At 39.9% G+C, this 21,963-nt stretch overlaps 1 protein-coding gene across 1 annotated transcript in view; it reads left to right on the top strand.

The window, feature by feature from the left end:
- CDH23 (cadherin related 23) overlaps positions 1-21,963 on the top strand; it is a 575,832-nt gene that overhangs the window by 268,402 nt on the left and 285,467 nt on the right. Inside the window, exon 9 of the mRNA XM_031956552.1 lies at positions 14,267-14,345. Within this exon, the coding sequence (XP_031812412.1) occupies positions 14,267-14,345 (79 nt within the window). The remainder of the gene's footprint in view (positions 1-14,266; positions 14,346-21,963) is intronic.

Genomic DNA, 21,963 nt, shown 5'->3' with positions numbered 1-21,963 from the left:
GTAACTGAAACTTTGTTCCCAAATCCCTCAGTTACCCTGAATGGTTCTGGGTTTAGAATGGAGGAATTAACCAATCCAGATCCTTTAAGGAATATGTGTTTGGGGTGAAAAATATTCTGATCTCATCAAGATAGAACTCTAAAAGTCATTCCCATTCCAATATTTCCATGGAGGTTAGCAGTATCATTCAGGGCCTTCATCTATATTTCTAACCTCATTTTCCACTGCTTTTCAAAACTCACAATTCTTTCTAATTACATTAAACTTCCCATCATTTTCCCATCTTCTCTTTCACTTATGACATCCCAATCCACTTGGAAGTCTATCCTTCCCACCCTCAGAATTCCTGTCTGCTCAGATTTGGCGAGTCTTGAAAGCATAATTTAATTGCCACTTTCTCCATGAAATCTCCTTGACCATTTCATCCCCCTCTCCTCATCCCTTCCTCCACTGACTTCCTCTAGCATCCATTAGCCAGCACCACACAATTGAACACTTAATTCCTGCTTTGTGTTGTTCATTATTCTTTCAGTAAGTTAGATTCACTCCTTACCTAGATTTGGATGGTCTGTAATTTTGTTCTTTTGTTATCTTCCTTAATGCATTTCAGGATGTTGAGTATATATTAAGCATTTGTGAGGGGTGGCAGGAGGGGTCAGTCGCATGATTTCTTTGGAAGAGGAATTCCCAATATGGAAACACTGATCCAGAAACTGATATTCTCAAAGAATTATCTTGGCCACTGAGAACCTGAGTGACTTGTTCAAGGTCACACAATCAGTATAAGTTAGGAGCAAGACTTGGAGCACTGGGTTCAATTTTGGCTGCTGTGGTTTAAGAAGGAAAATGATCAAGTGCAAAATGCCCAGATGAGGGCTACTAGGAAGGTGATGAATATGGGGACTGGTTAAAGGTTGGAGAAGACAAGACTCAGAAGAGATATGATCATGATTTTCAAATCTCTGAAGGGCACTTGAGTAGAGGAACAATTATATTTGTTCTTGTTGACCCCAAGGGAAGAAGAAAAGGAAGGAAAGAAGGAAGGAAGGAAGGAAGGAAGGAAGGAAGGAAGGAAGGAAGGAAGGAAGGAAGGAAGGGAGGGAGGGAGGGAGGGAGGGAGGGAAGAAAAGAAGGATAAAATGCAGGGGGTAAGGATAGAGGGAGGGGAAACAAGGATTTATTAAGCAACAACTATGTGCCAAGCATTGTGCTGAGAACTTTATTATCTCATTTGATCCTTGCAACAACTCTGGTAAGTGAGTGCTATTATTAATCTCATTTTACAGTTAAGGAAACTGTCTGAGCTCAGACTTGAACTCAGGTCTTTCCTAAGCACTATACCATTTAGGGTAGAGCTCAGAGGCAAGGGGTAGAAGTTACCAAGAGACAAATACAGGCTAAATGTCAAAGAAGAAACTTGTCGATAATTAAAGCTTTCCAAAGTGGCCAGGCTGCCCTGGGAGATGGTGGCTCCCCCACCTAAAGGTCTTCAAGCAGAGACTGAGTAGCCATTCTCCAGGATTATTTTTGTGGATGTTTTGGACTAGATGGCTACAAAAAATCTCTTCCATCTCCCCAATTCTGTGATTCCTGACTCAGAGATAGCCTCCTATCCTCCAAACCACATGGACTTCTTAAAGTTTCCATATATATTGGTTTTGTAAAATAAATTTCATTTTACAGAAGCCAAACTTCACAATGCATCTTCCCCCATTCCTTCCAGAGACAATCCTTTGTAACAAAGAACTTTAAAAGGAAGGTATGGGGCGAGCAACAGTTCAAGAAAACTAGTCAGTATTTTTTTACGTCTAACATCATTAAATGCACTATTGCATACCCATAGTTCCCCATGTCTAGAAAGAAGCTGAGGATAGGAGTTGAGGAGAAGAAGGAAAAGAAAGAGAAAGGGAAGGAGGAGGGGGAGGAAGAAGGTGATAGGGGAAGGGGGAGGAAAAAGAAGCAGGAAGTGGAAGAGGGAGAAGATATCTTTTCATATATATATATTTTTGGCTCAAACTTGGTCATAATCTAGGAGCATTCAGTCTTGGTTGAATAAATGTTGCTAATTGATTCTGCTGTTTGTTGGAGAGGCAGGGTAATATGGTGGAAAGAGGATACTTCTCATAGCTGTGAAATCACAAATCAGACCACTACCACCCCCCACAAAAAAAAAGTTTTGTTATATAAGACAGTATGATGGAGTAGAAGGAATGCTGGGCTTAAAGTCCAGAGATAATTGAGTTTAAATCCCACCTCAGACAGTAGCTGTATGAAAAGGAACAAACATCTTACTCTGGACCTCAGTGTTCTCATCTGGAAAATGACCATAATAATTATAAGAATCAAATGAGATAAGATATGTAAAGCACTTTGCAAACATTAACCTGCTGCTATAAACACCAGCTCTTTTTACTTATTCCCTTATTCCACCTCCTCCCCTTCAACAGAAAAAGAGAAACCGAGAGAGGGGGACAGAGTGCGGAGAGGAAGGGAGATGGGGGAGGAGAGAGAGAGAGAGAGAGAGAGACACAGAGATAGACAGACAGACAGAGACAGAGAGACAAACAGAGAGACAGAGAGAGACAGAGAGACAGAGAGAGAAATAGACTCATCAAATTCAAGCTAGGATTCTTTCAGCAATATTCATAATTAGAATGGGATTAGGAGCAGGGGTATATTCATTCTTGGCTTTTGATATCCCTCCTCCTGGTGACCTTCACTTTTTAGCTTTCTTTTATGTGATATCTTTTCCCGTTAGATGTAAGCTCCTTAAGGGTGGGTTTATTTTTATTTCCTATATTTGAATACCCAGTGCTTAGCACAATCCCCAAACACATAGTAGGTGCTTCATAAATGTTTCTACCATTCCCAAGGGTCCTCAATGTTAGACATCTATAGTTCTGTTCTAATCCTGGTCATGATTCCCACATGGCTCTTTGGGTAAGTGATGAACAAGTCAAAGAACTTCTTCCGCTGATTCTGGCTGATATATTGAAGGCATTTTCCATACTCCCCAAGCAGCCATTCCTGGTTCCCTGGGCAGCTGGAAGTACAGTTTTAGTGTCTCTTAGGATGTCGTTTACTCCCAGAAAACCAATGTTTCCTCTCCCTGTCTCCATTTGCAAAAAAATGGTATTTCAATTCCACATCTCCTTTCTCCCCCCAGATTTTTCCATTTAAGTCAGTCAATCACCTGACATTTATTAAGTGACTGCTATGTGCCCAGGCACTGTGCTAAATGCTGGAGATATAAAGAATGCAAAAAAATGAGTTCCTGGTCATACAGAGAAGGTTAAAAAAAGTCTCTTAGAAATTCCCAATTTCTTTGGCAATTTTCTTAAAGCCCGATTTACTTATCATCATCATCATCATCGGCATTATCAGAATATTAATGAACATATAGCACTTCGTATATAGAATCCCATTTTACTTAAGCATTTCTATTGCCTTCTTTCACTCTTCCATAACCCTTTTAAAGTTCAGAGCCCTGAATTAGACACGCTCCTATTCCCAAGTCAGACAAGTACAAAAAAGGACAATTACCCACCCTTCGGCCTCTCCATAAGGGAGTAGGACACTGTATTTCTATCCCAGCCACAGTTACCAAGAAGGCTTCATGGGCCTTTCTGCCACTGTCTCTTATGCTCCCTTGTTATCTGTGGCTCCCAGCATGTCTATGTTTCTCTATCTATGTATCAGGTGAGAATGCCTAATCTAAAGTGTATATATTACCTAATAAAATCCTTCTTATTTGGGATTATTGCATCAAATTTTAATTTCCTCACTCGAGCAGCAGCATGTCAGCCTGCCCGTCAGCACAGGGGTGATAGAAGGCAAAAGGAGCGGATAGACGGCAGCAAATTCCTGCCAGCTGATTCTATCAGCCCTTTCACTGGAATTGACTGGAATGAAGGACTGCGAAATAGGATTTTCTGCCTCTAAATCTGCTGGAGCAGCTCTCAGAAGCCCCCACTGGCTCTCTTGCCCCATCCCTCTACCTCCTTCATTTTAAGGGACTCCTCCCACCCCGTCACAGGACTGTAGATTCACCTTTCAAGTCCTTAATCCCATAATAGAAGCAGGAAAGAGAAGAGAGTAGATAGGAAGAATGTTCTCATAGTTATGGGTATAGAAGATGAGTATAGATGAAGTGTGGAAGAAGAGGAAATAGGTCCTAGAAGAGAGAACTCCCCTATTTTCTAAAAACCCTCCCAAATCTTGCTGCAGTTCTTAAGGATGCCCGGATTTGATAGAGAGGAATTTTAAGCATTGCCCTCTCTTCCACCAATATCTAAGTACTGACAGGATGGAGAAGGGGGCTGTAGAAAGACAAAAACTAAGCAGCCCCTGCTCTCTGAGAGCTTATAGTCCATTGGGAGTAGGATGTGATGTGCAAAAGCATGACACAAAGGAATCTGAAGAAGAGATTTCTCTGGGAAGGCTTCATCCAGAAAGATCCATTTGAACTGAAAGCAAAAGGAGGAGGAGGAAGGGTGGCCATGATGGGTGAGCATCTTTGAGGAATGGGGAAACATAATTTAGGAAATGTAGAAGTAAGAACCAGTACTTTGAATGTGGGAAACTGCAGGCTGCCCATTTGATTTGGAATATAGAATATTTAAAGGGACAAAGAGAGGAAGGAAGGAATAGAGGAATGGATGGAGTAAAGAAGAAAGAAAGGAGATAGAGGTAAGAAGGAAAGTAAAGAGGGAGGAAGAGAAAGGAAACAAACAGAAGAAAGAAGGAAGAGAAATAAAAAAGCAGGGAAGAAAAAAGAAAGAGTGAAAGAGGGAGGGAAGCAAGAAGAGGAAAGAAAAGGAAAAAATAGAAGAAAGAAAAGGAAAATAGCTGGAAAGATAGGTCAGAGAGAATCCCAAATGCATCACCTTTAACCTCCTGTGACATTTATTACTCCCTCCATAGCTGATCGTTCTCTCTCTCTCTCTCTCTCTTCTCTCTCTCTTCTCTCTCTCTCTCTTTCTCTCTCTCTCTCTCCCTCTCTCTTCTCTCTCTCTCTCTCATCAGCTCTCATAGTTTCACTCATGTCATCTTTCTACAGATGATTCCCAGACAAGCATTTCTAATATCTCTTCCAAAGTCCACCTTGAATTTCTAGCTGCTTTTTGGACATTACGGCTTCATAATCATTAACATTTGTAACACTTTAAGCTTTGCCGTTAGATCCATTTGACAAATTAGAAAACTGAGGCCAGGAAAGAGTTAGTGACTTGCCAAGGATTCAGACTCAGGTCCAGTGCTCTATCCACTCTGCCACCCATCTGCCTCTCATTGGATATTTGTGATAGCCATCTCAGAATCACCATGGCCAAAGCAGGACTCATTTTCTTCCCCTAAAACCTCTCTCTCCCCTTCCCAATTTTCCTATAACTGTCAAGAGTGCTGCCATCTTCCCAATCCTCCAAACTTACAATCTTGGTATCATCTTCCATTCCTCACTTGCTCCACCCACCATCCCCTGTCCCCCATAGCAGATCTTGTTTCCACTATCACAGTCTCTCGTATAGATATCCCCTTTTCTCCACTCACACAGTCACCATCAATACAGATCCTCAACACTTCTCATGTGGACTATCACGATAGCCTTCTAACTGGTCTCCCTGATGGGTGTAGGGGTCGAACCCCAAAAATATATTGGGGATTTGAGTGGGTGTTGTGAGGTGTCTCCAAAAAATTGTAGGCTTAGACCATCTCCAGCTCAAGAGGCAAAGATTTTATTGCTCTGTTGGCAGCAGGCTAAGTTCCAAAGAGTAGTTTAGCCATAGCTTGGCCTTCTGATTGGATACAGTAATCGTGGGATCAGAATAATTTTGTTAATGCAAAGAATACCTACTGCAACAAAAGCCCACTTAAGGACATGATAATCCTGCCATGTCCTTCCCTGCTTGCTCAGGGAGTAGCTTGGTCTCCCAGTTGTACGCAGTAATTCAAGTTACTTTGCAATCACTTTACTTCTTGGGGTTCCATTTCTTCACCTGTCAAACAAGTGACAAGGGTCCATTTAAATTCAACAAAGGCCCTTTCCTATCAGTGCCCCTCACTATGGCCCACTTAGCTACCAAGGACCTGGTCTTTTGCTGGGGTCTTTCTCATCCCCATCATCCCCATTACAGGCATTTTCCCATTTCAGTCCCTTTTCTACTCAACTGCCAAAGTGATTTTCCTAAAGCTCAGATATGACGCCCCCTTATTCAATAAATGAATGGTTCCCTTTGAGGGAGCATTGAAGGAACTAGGAATATTTAGCCTAGAGGATCAAATACAAAATCCTATTTAACATTTAAAGTCCTTTCCTATAGTTCCAGTGTTCTACTTCGTTCCAGGCGCTCTGTGATATAGTTACATCTGCCCACTTACTATTTTTCACACACAAGAGTCCCTTTCGCACCTCCGTGCATTTTCACTAGCTGTCCCCCTTGCTTGGAATGGCCTTCCTCTTCTCCCTCTACTCTAAACTTCCAGGCCTACTTGGCAACTCCCTCCAGAGCCTACTTTCTGCAGGTCTTTCCCAAGCCCCTGCTAGTGTCTTCTCACTGACATTACCTTCTTGTACCCACTTTGCTATTTACATCTCCAATTTTCCACGTGAACTATCTGCAGACAAGGGCTGCTTTTGCCTTTTTTTGTGCCCCCAGCATTCAGTGCAGTGCCCAGCACATAGTAACTATTTAATAAATGCTTGTTGACTGATTGCCATATAGAAACACATTTTAAAAGATTACCCATACCTTGAACATTTCCAGGGGCATCCATCTTCCCAGTGGACATTCATCATCCAGTCTCTTTATTTAGTATGAGAGGACTGGGTTGAGTATATTCCCAGCATGCTAAGCCCTAGGACAGGGGATCTGGACTCCCTGGAAATCTCCAAATCATAATCGGAGTCTTCCACCTCAATCTGTTTCTGCTTCTCATCTTTTCTCTGGTTATGACCCTGTAGGGCCCCCTGGGCTGTAGTCTATTCCAGGAGCCAGCAGAGCATATTGTCCAGCCCCATAACCAGAGAAGGCCTTCCCTTCTCCCTGCCTTTAGAAATAAATTTCAGTATATTGAAGAAATAATAATTTAGAAACTGAAACAAGTACTTTGTGTTCCCAGGAGCACTCACTCCTCCCAGTTAATTCCTTCCTATAATATCTCTAGCCTGTCTGTCTGTACCTGTATTAAAAGCTCAAGGTTTTATTAAAAATGGATTTATTTACCAAAAAAAAAAAGGAAAGAAACCCCAAACTTTGTCAGAGATCATCAGATCCTGCTTGCTGAGGCACAGGTGTAGCTCTCATCACAAGCTTTAGTTCTCACCCTCTAATTGTCCTTTCCTAGTTGAAATAGCCACCTGCTTTCCTGGATTTCCTGGCCACACTCTGAAGAGCAGTGTGGAACCCTACAATCCAAGAGTCAGAGCCTGAGATCTAGCCCCAGCTCCTCCCAGCCATGTGGGTTTGAGTGAATCTTCTTGAGGTTCCATTTCCTCACCTGTCAAACAAGTAACATTAGACTACATTGGAGATGTCGAATTTAGACTATTCGGGCAAACCTCCTGGGTGTGGCCAGAACCACATTTATGTGCAAATTGGGAAACATTTATTCAAATATATAAAAACAAAATACAACATTTCTTGTTGTTCAGTCATGTCCAATTCTTTGCGACCCCATTTGGGGTTTTCTTGGCACATATATATACTGGAGTGGTTCACCATTTCCTTCTCTAGCTCATTTTATAGATAAGGAATCTGAGGCAAAGATGGTATAGTGACTGGTTCAGGCTCACACAGTAACTGTTGGAAACTAGATTTGAACTCACACAGATAAGTCTTCTTAAATCTAGAGTGGTCTAAACACTATGACACCACCTTACAATACAAGACAGATAATTTAAATTTGTGGTTTTCTAAGTTGCCTGTTTCTATTTGAGATTGATGTAACTATACTAGATGGCTGGGTCCTGAAAGGTGCTGGGTTAAACTTAATGTAAGAATGGGCTTTTTTACAGGGATTGAGGATATTTAGAAGCTCTTCAAAGTCTTCTGTGACTAATGCGTCTTCTGCTCACCAGTAGCCGTCATTTGTTGTCCTCTACCCATTCTCTTTCTGACACATAATCCTATCATCTGTCCCATGACTTTAGTAAGTGATGTGGACTCTGAGCTTCCTCTCTTCCCCTATCAGGAAGAAGCCCAACCTGCTATTATTATCAGACATAGCCAAGTCCCAGACTATCCTGCTTGTATAGAGTGATTGTGAGGATGAAATTCTTTATCAACCTCCATTGTCTGTCCCTCAAATCTCTGAGCATCTTTAAACAACCTTTCCAATATGGATTAGCATGTCTTTAGCTAGGACTGGACCTGGTCTACCAGCTATTCCATCTTGATCCCTCCCTTTGAGCTACCAAATTCTTTTCTGGTATTTCCCTCCTCCTTTGAGAAACCCCCAAGGTTTTATTTCCCCTATAAAGATCTGCTTAGAATGAAGATCTTTGTTAAGTCCCTTCCAAGACCAAGTCCACTATGGGGTATTTTCTCTCCTTCTCATAATGTCTTTCTCCTTCATATAGCTAATTCTGGTTAGTCTGTTAGACTCCTCTATGGCTTTAACCTGCCAATCAATGGTCTTATGGCATATTCCTTTAATGGATTCTTCCAAACTCCTTTCCTTGGTAACCCTTTTCTCTCCTCTATCTGTTCCACATTTGTGACTCCTGGTACCTATTTTATCTCTTTGTTTTGTCTGTAACTCCTTCTCCTAAATAAACTTACCTTTTGGGAAAGAGAATGGTCATTGTGAATTTGTCACATGTTTATTTCAAACTAGGAATTGCTACCCTGACCTCATCAGTAGGTGTTTAATAAATGTTACATAGAAATCATTCAAGATTATATTTGTATATTATATTATGTAATAGTCATATATAATATGTATTTTAATACATATATACATTTATATAACCATTATATATTGATTATTTAAGTAACTCCTTGAGTTTGTTGCTCTGTGGTTACTATGTGCACAAATAAACTGAAAGGCCAGGACCCTGCTCTCAAGGACTATTCCCCAACCCCAACCCCTCTAAAATTAACATTTTTTAAATGGGATAGTGTGGTTTTCCTTGTGACCTTCAGGTCTTGCCCTTCTTCTGAAGTCACCTGGTAGAAATAGCTACCGGTCTCCTTTTTGTTATCTAACTCTCAGGGACTAATGAAAAATAACCTGAATTGGGCAGGATAGAATTCTTCTAGTTGGGAACAAGGCTTTGTTCAAAAGCAGAAGGAAAAGGATGGAAAATAATGGCTGTTTGGACTTTCTCAGAGGGAGGACAAGCTACTAGAGAGCAAATATTGCTTCCTTTTTGTCATTGTATGCATAAATGCATTATAAGTGAGATAGTTTCATCCTTTGGGCTTGAAACCCCTACTGTCCAATCAGTGACCGACATACAGTAGGTATTAATAGATACTTAAAGATTTATTGATTGAAAATTTTTGAATTGAGGAAAGTCAATGGGAAGATGACTCTTTGTGTATTACAAGAGGGGAGGAAAGTCTTATTGAAAAATACCAGCTCTGATTTCAATTCTGATAAATATAATCTATTAAACTCTAACAGTTCCTTTCTCTGTAAACTTGGGGTAAACCATTAGCCATTTAATTTTATCTTCTCAAGAAACCTAAAAGGAAGGAGAGAGGGCCAAAAGAAACAGTGAGAGGGAAACCCCCCAAGAGATGTACAAGGTGGCTTATGAATGGGATTGTCTAGACAAGCTTGAATCAAGGAATAGGAACTAGGGAATTGGATGTCCCATAAGCCATGTCAGCCAAGATACTCAATGACTGGACTTTGACTAAGCACAGAATCTATTCTCTCTAAAGTCATCCTTTTTTATGCTTTTTTGCAATATGAGGGGGCTTTGGGATTTTGTTTTCCTTATGTTTTTCAAATTGTTAATACAAGTTCCTTTTGAAGTGTCTCACTTTGTTGCAACTAAACTAAATGCTAAAGAATTTTTTTTCACATCTTTGTAAGAAGAAACAAGTTTAACTCAATACCACCAAGGTGAGAGTTGGATCAGGCAGTTGATAGCAAGACTGGATCATCTCTCAAATCATGGAAAAGCTGGTTAAATTGAGACAGAAAGAAAATTAGAATCAAGTTGAATTCAATCATGGATATTAGATTTTTTCCAATGTTGGTGATGGGGTTCAAAGATCATATATTTCTAATGGAAAGGAATTTTAGAAATCACCAAAACCAAGGAATCTTTGCTTTTTTTCCATGAATCCTTTGGGTCACATGGGGAAACCTATATGCTCCTTCTCAGAATAACATTTTTAAATATATAAGTGAAAATAAATAGGACTATAATTAAATATATTTAAATAAATTAAATAAATATTACAACATTTTTAGAAAGCAATAAGTTTGTGCATCCCCAAACTAGGAACCCCTGTTCTAGTCCAATCCCTTTATTTCACAGTTGAGAAATGAAATCACTTGACCAGAGTCACAAAGGCAGAAAATAGCAGAGCTTAGGTTCGACTGTCAGGTTTGGGGAATCCAAATCCAGAGCTAGAGAGGGTCTCTAAATTGATTTTTTCAGAAATTTCTGTTTTTTTGGTAGTTTGGCCTCCCCTTTTAACTGACACATCACTCAGGATATAAGGACTGATGTTAAGGCAAGTCAGTATCATCAGTCTGCAAATTCAGTCAGAACAATGGGAGGAGGAAGCCTGAAGGGTGAGCTGGATATTGAATAGGAACACTCTGTTCCAACCTTCGACTGATAGATGATGACATTGGCACAAGGCTGCCAGGGCCTCCTGGGTGCCCTTATTAGTTATGCAAATACTTCTGCTGACATTCTCCCTGAGGGAGAAAGGATGCCTCCTGGCCCGTTCCCATAAACCAATATAAACATAGGAGCAAAGTGTTATAAATGCAGTGCACAGGGCATTGATTGTGGAATAGGAAGACGGATATGTATGATATCTGGGGAGAGTGCAAAGGCTAGTGTGGAGAGATGGGGAATTCAGCCATCAGGGCCGACACACTTGGATCCCCACCGGCTCCTCCCCAAATCATTGCCTTCTTGACCATGGGGCCAGATGGTCACTGCTCTTGCAGCTGCCCTATTGCCAGTGACTTGAGTCAGGAGATGTCGGGTCCTACAGTCCAAACAATCATTAGATCCCTCAACAATGTCCCTGATCACCTCACTTCTTCTTAAATGCTCACAAGGACAGAATGCTCACCACCTCACAAAGCAGTCCCTCCCTTTTATATCTGAACTGGACAGTGTGGCGTAGCACACAGGATGCTAGATTTGGAACCACAGGACCTGAGTTCAAATTCCAGCTCAGTTATTTATTACTTGCATCATCTGAGCAAGTCACCTCAGGCACCTGGGATGTAAAATGAATGAGGTGGATAAGATGACCTTTCAGTTCTGTGTTAGAGAACATTTCTTTACACTGAGCTGTAATTTGCTCTCTAGTAACTTCTGCTCATTGAACCTAGTTCTGATTGTTTATCACACACCCATTTAGTCTTCTCTTCATTAAACTAAGAATCCCCTTTTCTATTCTTCATGCAAATAGTGCTTCTTGAATTAAGTTGAATTGCTTTGACTATGACATGCATTCCAGACCTTCACCATCTTCCATACACACACTAGCCCAGAAGTTATTATGGTTTTCCAGGTGCAGGCTGACCAATAAAAAGTATAGTAAGTTTATTATCTCCCTTAAAAGAAAGACCGCACTTCTCTTCATATTGTTGTTATTCAGTCATTTCAGCCATGTCTGATTCTTTGTGACCCTGTTTGGGGAGATTCTTGGCAAAAAACATTGAAGTGATTTGTCCTTTCCTTCTCTAGCTCATTTTACAGATGAGGAAACTGAGGCAAACAAGGTTAAGTGACTTGTCACATAGTCAACAAGTGAGGCCAGATTTAAACTCAGGAAGATATATCTTCCTGGCTCTAAATCCATTGTTCTATTCACTATGGCACGAGCTGGTTGTTTCTTCTATTAGCCTTAATTATATTAAGCTTTGAATGGCCACACCATCCTGTTAGTTCACACTGAATTCATAGTCAACGGAAGCCCCTCCAAATTTTACACATAAATAACTGTCTCGATCCTCCAAGTCGATTTTTTAAAAACTAAATTCTATTTATTACCATTAGATTTAATCTCATTAGATTTATTCTAGCCTATCAAAAATCTTTTTTTGAATCTCAGTTCTGTCTTTTCACTATCCTTTCTAGTTTTGCCTCATCAGCATATTGGAGACACTCTGATGAAATTGTTGAATTAGATGGAACCAAGTAAGAATCCCTGTCACTAGCTCCAGATCCTCAAGTTTAATGTTGATCCTTTGATCACTCTTTGGGTGTGGCCATTCAACTATGTGATTTTACTAAATTGAAAAGTTTAGGTTTTCAGCCCATCTTTTTTACTTTTGCCATAAAAGTATCTCAAGGAGACTTTCTCATATGTGTTGCTGAAATCAATTTACTGTGCCTATAGTATTTTCTCATTTAACAAGTCTAGTAACCCTCTCAGAAAAAGAATCAAAATTAGTTTGACATAAAATGCTCCTTATGAATCTGTGTTGGTTCCTAGTGATCCCAAAAATCTTTTCTAAATGTTCTCATACCATCTACTTGATGGCATCTGTACTTTTGCCAAAGATTGAAGTTTAGTTCATTGATTGGTAGTGTCTGCAATCTACCTTTTTCTTATTTTGAAAGTCGGTGCTGTATTTTCCTTTCTACTAGAACACTTCAACTATGATTACTCAAAGATCTCATGGAGTGGTTTGATGATTGCACCTTTTAGTCTTACTCTTTTACTTTACTCTTTTCTTACTTTATTCATACTTATCATACTCTAGAATTGAACTAATTTACAAGCACCTAATGCTTTTTTAACATTCCTTCATTTATCTTAGACTTCAATTCCATTTTATCTAGCTTTTATTCTATCCTCCTTGCAAACAACAAACATTAGCTTGGACAGACTTTGCAGGATCAAAGAGCTTGGTATGCTATGGTCCATGCAGTTATGAAGAGTCAGACATGACTGACCAACAAGTTCTATCCTTTTCATTTTGAAGGTAATTCTTTCTGGTAAAGAAGATAAAACAAAACAGGAGTAAAGTGGTTCTACCTTCTTTCAATTCAACCAGCCTTTATTATGCTTCTTCTGGCTTCTCTTCACACTATCTTCCTCAAGCCATGAACCTAATCCCCATCTCACTCTTCTTGCTCTAAATATAGGTGAGGTTTAAAAATCCCTTTTGTTATACTTAATACTTTTCACACAGCTTGACTCCTTCTGGGCTTCAACCTTCCTGACACTATTCGTGTAGGTTTGTAGCATTCTTTTTAAGATTCAACTTTGTTTGCACTCTACCCTTCCCATCTTTATACATTGTTCTAAATGGCTTTTTCCAATTTTTTTTTTGGTCAGATACCCCCATCGCTTAGATGCTGTAGTCCATTTTTTAGACTAGCAGCATTCTATTTTGGTTATTTTGGTAAAATATTATTTGATAGAAAATTTTTCTTTACTTCTATATATCCTGGTAAAAGCTCAAGAAGGTTCTATGACCTACATGAGACTCTATAAAGATTTGATGGAATATACAACAGTAGACCACAGATGTTTCCTCTTCTAATCTGCAATTCTATCTCTACTGGGTGACTTATTTGACTCTAAAAAAAATGAGAGGTGGGGATGGATGTTGGTGAATCAGTCTAGTATGGTAGAAAGAATCCTAGCTTCAATGTTAGGAGAGTTCTGGATTTGAATCCAGCATCTGATACCATTTGTGTGACCATGGACAAATCATCTGACCTCTAAGTTTCCACTTTCTTATTTATGATATTCAGTATCTAATAACCACCTTTCCATTGCCATTACCATCAGTTGAAGTGGGATGTATGTGTGTATGTGAAGAGCTTTGTATAGTTTAAAGGCTGGATTTGTCAGTTTTTATTATTTTTAGGGTTAGCCTCCTCCAAAAGACCTTTACCCAATGACATTGGGAACTTAACTGCTCAGAGCAGGCAGAGAGCAGAACTAATCTGAACTCCTGTACATTCTGCTGATTGGTCCAGCATCATGAGGATTTTACCGGCTCCTTCTGGGAGAGGTCCTTCCCTCCAGGGGTGGGTGATGGGAAGGACAGCTAACAAAGGGGGACACGAAGTTCCAGTGGTGGTAATGATGTTTTTGTCTGGCAGGGCACAACAGTGCGCATGATCACAGCGGTTGACCAAGATAAGGGCCGGCCTCGAGGAATTGGCTACACCATAGTCTCAGGTAAGCCTGCATTTGTAGGGAGGAACTCCTCTCTCTTACTTGTAAATAATTTGGACTACTGGAAAACTATGATCTTTCTGACTTCCCCTTTGACTGAATTCTGAGCAAAAATGGGTTGAGCTAGTTGTCTGTAGAGAGCAGTCAGTGTGGTATTGCCTCCTTGGGGATGTGACAGAGTCAGCTCTTCTAGGGAAAAGCAGTTGCCAAAATTTACAACTCCAAAATCCACAAACACTACAGATATTTGACTTACTGTTTTGTTAATTGTCTGGACTTAAGAAAATGATGGAGATGATAATGCAGATGAAAATCAAAAGTGCATCTTGCATCCTTTCTTTGGAAAACCTATGTTAAATATCTACTAGCACTTCTTTGGTCCAGGGTATGTGATCCCAAAGGGAATAAATAACCAGAATAAGATGGCTCTTAGGAGGATGCAACAACTAGGGAAGAGGAATGGGGATAACAAGATGGTGACCAAGAGAAGCAAAGATTTTGGGGAGTGGAATCCCATAGCTTGGTGAAATCACTCTGTGCCATCAATTGAGCTGATGCACTGATTTCATTTGGTTTTGATTTTTCATATGAGAGAGTGTTTTGGGGCTGGGTGGACTGCTGATAACTATGGATCCAAAGAGAGACTATAGGTATATTTTCTAGGGGCAGAGAGATTGATGATGCTAGATGTCCAATTTTAACTGTCACCATCCAGTAAAGGTGCTGAGTTCTTAACCTTCCCCATCCCTGTCAGTGAATCCCTGTATCAGTGTCAATTCACCTATTTGTTCCATGACAGCCTCTGACAGGTCTGCCCAAAGAGTTGGATTATTTGCTTTGATGCTAGATACTAGGGATAATTTTGAGTTCGGTGAGATGACTATGTGCCGCCTTCTCCTCTACTAGCATTCCTATATAAAAATACCTGTGGCAGCCAAGAGCCTAAGAATACCATGTTTGGAGGCAACTAGATGGCACAATGGATAGGGCATCAGCTCTGAAGTCAGCCAGGCCTGAGTTCAAATGTGACCTCAGACACTTAACACTTCCTAGCTGTGTGACTCTTGGAAAGTCACTTAACCCCAATTGTCTCAGCAGAAAAAAAAAAGAATAAAATTTTTTTAAAATTATACCATGCCTGATGTGGATCTCCAAGACACAGGGACAGTCTATTCCTACATCACCCTACTCTCTCAGATACTTACAGGTAGAGGAGAGATTCCAAGTCTCTTGGAATCCATGGAGTTTGAAGCATGAGGAGTTCCTCATACCTCAATCTTCTCTATCTGTTGGGTACTAGCCTAGTTGGGATTCTATGTTTAAATTCCAGTTCAATTCAATCTTTATTAAAATGTCTCCTTTGGGTAGAAAGACAAAAATGAAAACAACTAAACAATATACACGATGATGATCATAACATCATATGAAAGTACAAAAAAATCAAAACCAAATAATGTTGGCCCAGAAAAAGAGATAGCAGAATACAATTTTCTCTCTTTTTGCGAATATGGGAGACGATGGATGTGGAACCCTCCACATATCGTAAGACTTGGTTTATGGGTAGATTACTTTTGATGAACTGCCTTCTTCTGTTAGAAGAGATGGGGCAGAAGGGAAGAATATATTAGGAAATGATCATAAAACAAAAACTAGCATTTTAAAAAATGAAAACATCTCATATCCTTAGGGATTTTGCATGTTCCCCCCCAGGATTGGGACAAATGTTTTCCTGCTGTGTGCTGGAAACATCAATGTTAATTTCTTTGTGAGTTCGGTGCCTCTGAGTCCCCTCTGAGGCACCAGCCATCCTGCTGAAGGATCAAAGACTATCTGAGGAATCTCTGGGTCCTCACTAGGGGACCAGAGGGCGTCATGGGACGAGAAATAGCGAAGCTGAATCGAGGAAGTTCCAGGCCCCAACCTCAGCTGGTAGGGGATATTGAGGGACTAAAGAGGGAAGCAAACCCTTTTTGTTTTCCTAAATTACCAAACTAAGAGCTGCCCAGGGCAAGGTGACATGTGGCTGGAATCTAAGGAAGCGCTATGTGTTAAAAAGGATGCCGTATGGAGTGGGGGAGAGGGCAGGCAGGGAACTGCATGGAGCTGGGTAGAAAGCTTTGTGACACTGATGATGTGTTAGCAGTGTCAGAAAGAAAAATCATAGGATTTATCAAAAGCTCTGGGCTGCTTTTCTCCTTTCCTGCCTGGCTGTTATACAACAGAAAGCATCCTATGTCTTCTCTCCATAGCCAGGGATTTGTAGGTCAACTTGATGGGTGGAGAGGACCAGTGGGTGGATGAGTTAACCATAAGAGAATGGAAAATCATCAATTGATGTTTATTAAGTACCCACTATGTGCAAGACACTGTGCTAAACACTGGCTTCTGAAGAAACAGTAATACCTTATTACCAAGCCTGTCTCAAACTGGCTCAAAGAACCTTCATTAATTCAGTGAGAATTTATTAAGTGCCTACTATGTGCTCAGAACTTTAATAAACACTGGAGATTCAAAGAGCTTAGAATCACAGGTTTACAGTTGACAGAGACCTTAGAGGCCATCCAGTTCAGTCCTCACAGTTTACAGATGGGGAACTGAAGCTCAGACAGTTTAAATAATATCCCTAAGGTCACACAGGAAATTGGATCAGAGGCAAGATCTGAACCCAGAACCTGTGGCTCCAGCTGATATACTTTTTGCTATCCTAGATTCCTGTCCTCCTCCTCTAAGGACTGCTGACAGACTGTAAGGAAGCTGAAATTTGGGTCATTTGAGTATGCAGCTGAGGGTAATGGTTAAATCCCAGAAATCCTGCCCCACCCCAATCCTGAATCTAGCCCAGAGCAGCCCTTTGTACGAGGGATGCTTCTAATTTTCCCATTGATCATGCCCACTTCTTAGCTCCTCTAATTATCCCAGCCCACACTGGTCTCTTCCTTCTTAGACTTCCTCTCAGGGGGACAGGCAATGCTAAACTATTCAGCATTTGATAAGGGTACAAAGCGGCAGCTACATGGTGCAGTAGTTAGGATCCATGGCTTGGAAGCAGAACTATCCATTTTCATGAGTTCAAATCTGGCCTTCAGATACTTACTAGCTGCGTAAGTTTGGGCAAATCACTTTAACCTGATTTGCCTCAGTTTTCTCATCTGTAAAATGTGCTGGAAAAGAAAATGACAAACCACTCCAGTATCTTCAAAAGAAAATCCCCAATGGGATCACAATGAGTGGAAAATTACCTGAACAACAATAAAGATGTATTAGACCGAATAACTCATTTTTTTTTGCTTTAAGGAAATGCATAGGTGAAGAAACTCCTTCTATCCATGAACATGAGTCTTTTTTTTGAAATTTATATTTTCATTGTTGCCTTGAATAAGGTGTCAAGCACTTTCCTTTGCCACAAACCCACAACAGCACTGAGTAATGCCCCCAACTTGATTAAAATGTAATTGGGAAATATTTAATAAAATTAAAAATAAAACCTAGATGATATCATGTTTTAAAATTGCAAAGAATGAGAATCCTAATGCATAGATTCATTCCCCTCTTTTCTTTTCTTTTCTTTTTTAAACTGATTACTTCAAGTTTATTTATACTCATCAAAAAGTGTGACATTTATCTTTTTGTTTTGTTTTGTTTTTCTCAATAATATTTTATTTTTCCAAATACATGTAAAGATAGTTTTCAACATTAATTTTTGTAAGATTTTTGTTCCAAATTTTTCTTCCTCCCTCCCTTACTTCCCCCCCTCAAGACCACAAGCAATCTGATATAGGTTAAACATGTGCAATCTTTTAAAATGTTTTTCCATATTTCCATATCTGTCATGTTGTGCAGGAAAAATGAGACCCAAGGGGGGAAAATACAAGAAAGAAATAGCAAACAAAAAAGGTGGAAATACTATGCTTTGATCCACATTCAGTTTTCATAGTTCTCTCTCTGAATGCAGATGGAGTTTTCCATTACAAGTCTATTGTTTGATCTTGTGACGAAGAGAGACATTTATACCCAGAGAGAGTACTGTGGGCACAGAGTGGGAATCACAACATAGCATTCTCATTCTTTTTGTTGTTTGCTTGCATTTTGTTTTCTTTCTCATTTTTTTTCCTTTTTGATCTGATTTTTCTTGTGCAGCAAGAGAATTATATAAATGTGTATACATATATTGGATTTAACATTTATTTTAACATGTTTAACACATGTTGGATTACTTGCTATCTAGGGGAGGAGGTGGGGGGAAGGAGGAGAAAATTTGGAACACAAGGTTTTGCAGGGGTCAACATTGAAAAAAATCCATGTGTATGTTTTGAAAATAAAAAGCTTTTAAAAAATAAAATAAAATAAGTCTATTGGAATTGCCTTGAATTACTGCATTGCTGAAAAGAGCCAAGTCCACACAGTTGATCATCACATAATCTTATTGATATTATGTATAGTGTTCTGGTTCTGCTCACTTCACTCAGCATCAGTTCATATAAGTCTCTCCAGGATTTTCTGAAATCATCCTGCTCATGATTTCTTATAGAACAATATATTCCATTACCTTCAGATACCATAACTTATTCAGCCATTCCCCAATTGAATTTCCACTCAATTTCCAATCCCTCACCGCCACCACAAAAAAAAAACAAAAAACTGCTACAGCCTCTTTGTGGGTCCTTCGCTCTCTTTTATGATCTCTTTGGGATACAGACCCAAGAATGACACAGCTGGATCAAAGGGTGTGCAGGGTCATATAACCAATAAAGGGAAGACTTGAATCCAGATCTTCAAAGTGCATCATGCTGCCTCCCTTCTTGTGTGAATGATCTAAAATTATATCATCTCTAGTTCTACCTCTTCAATTAGACTGTCTATTCCTTCAGAGAAAGATCTGTGTTTTCTCTTTATCTTGTTTCACTCACAGTGCCTATCTATCATATAGTTGAGCCAGAGGCAGTCCATAGAGAATCGTCCCATGGCATTTGATCTTGCTTCTTGGTCCTGAACTGCCTCATCCTAAGGCTAAGATGGGGAGGGAAACATGCAGAAAACCAGGAAGGAATTGGTGTTTGGATTCAATATCTGCTTTCTTTACCAGTGTACGAAGGATATAAACAAAATAGGGTCCGTTATATATCTCTAAATCCCAGTCCCTGGCTCACCCAGAGCATTTCTATGACATTTCTGGGTGTCTGACTATCACTTTTACAGAAGAGACAATCTAGAAATCAGAATCTTAGGGTTGGCAGAGACCCCAGAGGCCCCCTTGTCTAACCTAACAGGATTATCCTTTATGGCATCCCCAACAAATGGTCCCCCCAGTCTCCATTGGAATACTTTTAGGGATGGAAAACTCCCTCTCAAGCAGGTCTTTCCATTTGGGTTAGTCATCTCTTGCAGTTAGAAAGTTGAAAAATCTCTTGATATTGACCTAAAATCTGTCTCCCTGGCCCTAGTTCTACCTTCTGAAACCAGGCAAAATGAATATTATACATCTACAAGGCAATTGCCTGAATATTTAAAGATTTCAATCAAGTCTCCACTTTTAGATAAACCTCCAAGAGTTCTTTTAACTTCTCCCTGTCTAGGATGCTTTCAAATCCTCCTGCCATCCTGATCATCATCCTCTGGGCAAGCACCAACTTATCTCTTCTGAAATGAGGTGTCTGCAACTGAACCCAGTACAATTATCCCTTCCATATCATAACTTTTTTCATAATAGTTTCAATATATTGCAGGTTGGTATGAGAATTAAATGGAAATTTTTTGTGGGGGTAGGATTGTGGAAGCCATATATGACACACTAAGGCCGAAAGATGACATAGAGCCTATAACTAAATGCTTAACCCAAATTTTACAATAAGATACTGTAAATACCCCATAAAAGAAAATGAAAAAATTCAGATTTTCTCTGAAGAGAGAGCCAAAACATTTTATGCTGATTTTCCAGATCACAGAATGCCATCCCCCTAATCCAAATGATATGGGAGGGATACTTGTACAGAAGAGAAGTGACTTCACCTTGTGAACATATTATGTATAGATGAGTCATTTTTACCATGTGAGTTGATTAATAGGGATTTATTACGCCCCCTACTTTCTCCAGGTCTCATAACGTACTAGAAATACAAAGATGAAAATGAAATAATTCTTACCTTCAAGGAACTTATATTCTAGTAGGGGAAACAACATGTACACATATAGAAGTCTACAGAATGTACAAAATAAATGCAAGGACATTTTAGAGGATGGAGGTTCACCATTAGCTTCAAGGGATCAGGAAAAACATTGAACTGAGCTTTGAAAGCAACTCAGGATTCTTAGAAGCAGAAGTGAGGAGAAAGTGTATTCCAGGCTATGGGCAAAGGCACAAGGATGGAGGATGTAGCACCCTGTATGAGGAAGAGTGAGAATACTAGTTTGGCTGGACCATATGAAAGTGATGTCAAAAGCCGGTCTGACCTAGTCCAAAGGCAGTGTTCTCTGAACTTTTATATATGCTGAATATGGACTCAAAGAATCCTTTTCTCACCAAATTTTTGAAGTAAATAGAATTTGCTTTCAATCCCTTTTCTCTCCCTTGAGACTTTAGCTGTCCCCACCACCTGGAGGCATCCAACTTGCCCCCTCAGCTACTGCATGAAGAGGAGATTGTAGGATTGATAAGAATGGTCAATAGTGAATCTCATCCTATTCCCAAGAGTGTCAGAACCTGGTTCCAGAAGTCAAGACTTGGCCCTTTCCAAAAGGAGAAAAATGATCGAACTTCTCTCCCTGGATTCCAGGCTTGAGAGGACTAGTTTGTCAGCAAAGACAGTGAGTGACTCTACAGCCCAAAGCAGTAACTGAGGCCATCTGGGAGGTCCCTAGCTCTTTATCTAACTGTTGAAACAATCACCACCTGTTGGTACAAAATAGATCAGAACCTTAGAATATACGCTATGTTACATCTTCCCTTAGACTTTGTAAATTGGATAATATTATAATTAATTGCATTATGAAAAGGTTTAAGGGCAGACCCAAACAGTGAGGGTTAATGAACTAGCATCAGTCTGAAAGGTCTCCAGTAAAGTGCCACGTGGCTCTGTCCTCATTTTGGTCTCAAATTGTTGAGCCCATTGTTGCCTTGAATTGTTGATCTTGGAAATGTTGAAACATTTTTATCAGTCCCTTGGAAGAAGGCAGTAATGACGTATGTATCAGATTTGCAGATGACACAAAGCTGAAGGATAACTAACATAGATGAGAAAATCAGGATAGAAAAGAAGTTATCAAATTGTTAGAATCACAGGCTCCTCTAGGAAGATAAAATCAAACAGGAAGAAAACGAAAAATAATTGTGTGAGTACAAAGGATGGAGCTGTACATCCACTGGATGGGTCTGAGGGGCATATAGTTTGCACGAAGAAGATCTGGTGATGTGGGACACAGCTTCAGTGGGATGAATCAGTAAGGCAAAAACTAACGCCATCTGAGGCTGCATTCACCAAAGACTGTTGCCCTAGACAAGGGAAGTTGTAGATCTTTCATGCCGTGTCCTAGTTGGGCCACATATGGACTGTGGTGTTCAGTTCCATTTACCATATTTGAATAAGGACATTGACAAATTAGCACAGGACAATGATGGAACTGGAAA

This window comes from Sarcophilus harrisii, chromosome 2 (genome assembly GCF_902635505.1).
Source record: "Sarcophilus harrisii chromosome 2, mSarHar1.11, whole genome shotgun sequence".
Taxonomy (NCBI): Eukaryota; Metazoa; Chordata; class Mammalia; order Dasyuromorphia; family Dasyuridae; genus Sarcophilus; species Sarcophilus harrisii.
This window is presented reverse-complemented; position numbering and strand designations above follow the sequence as displayed.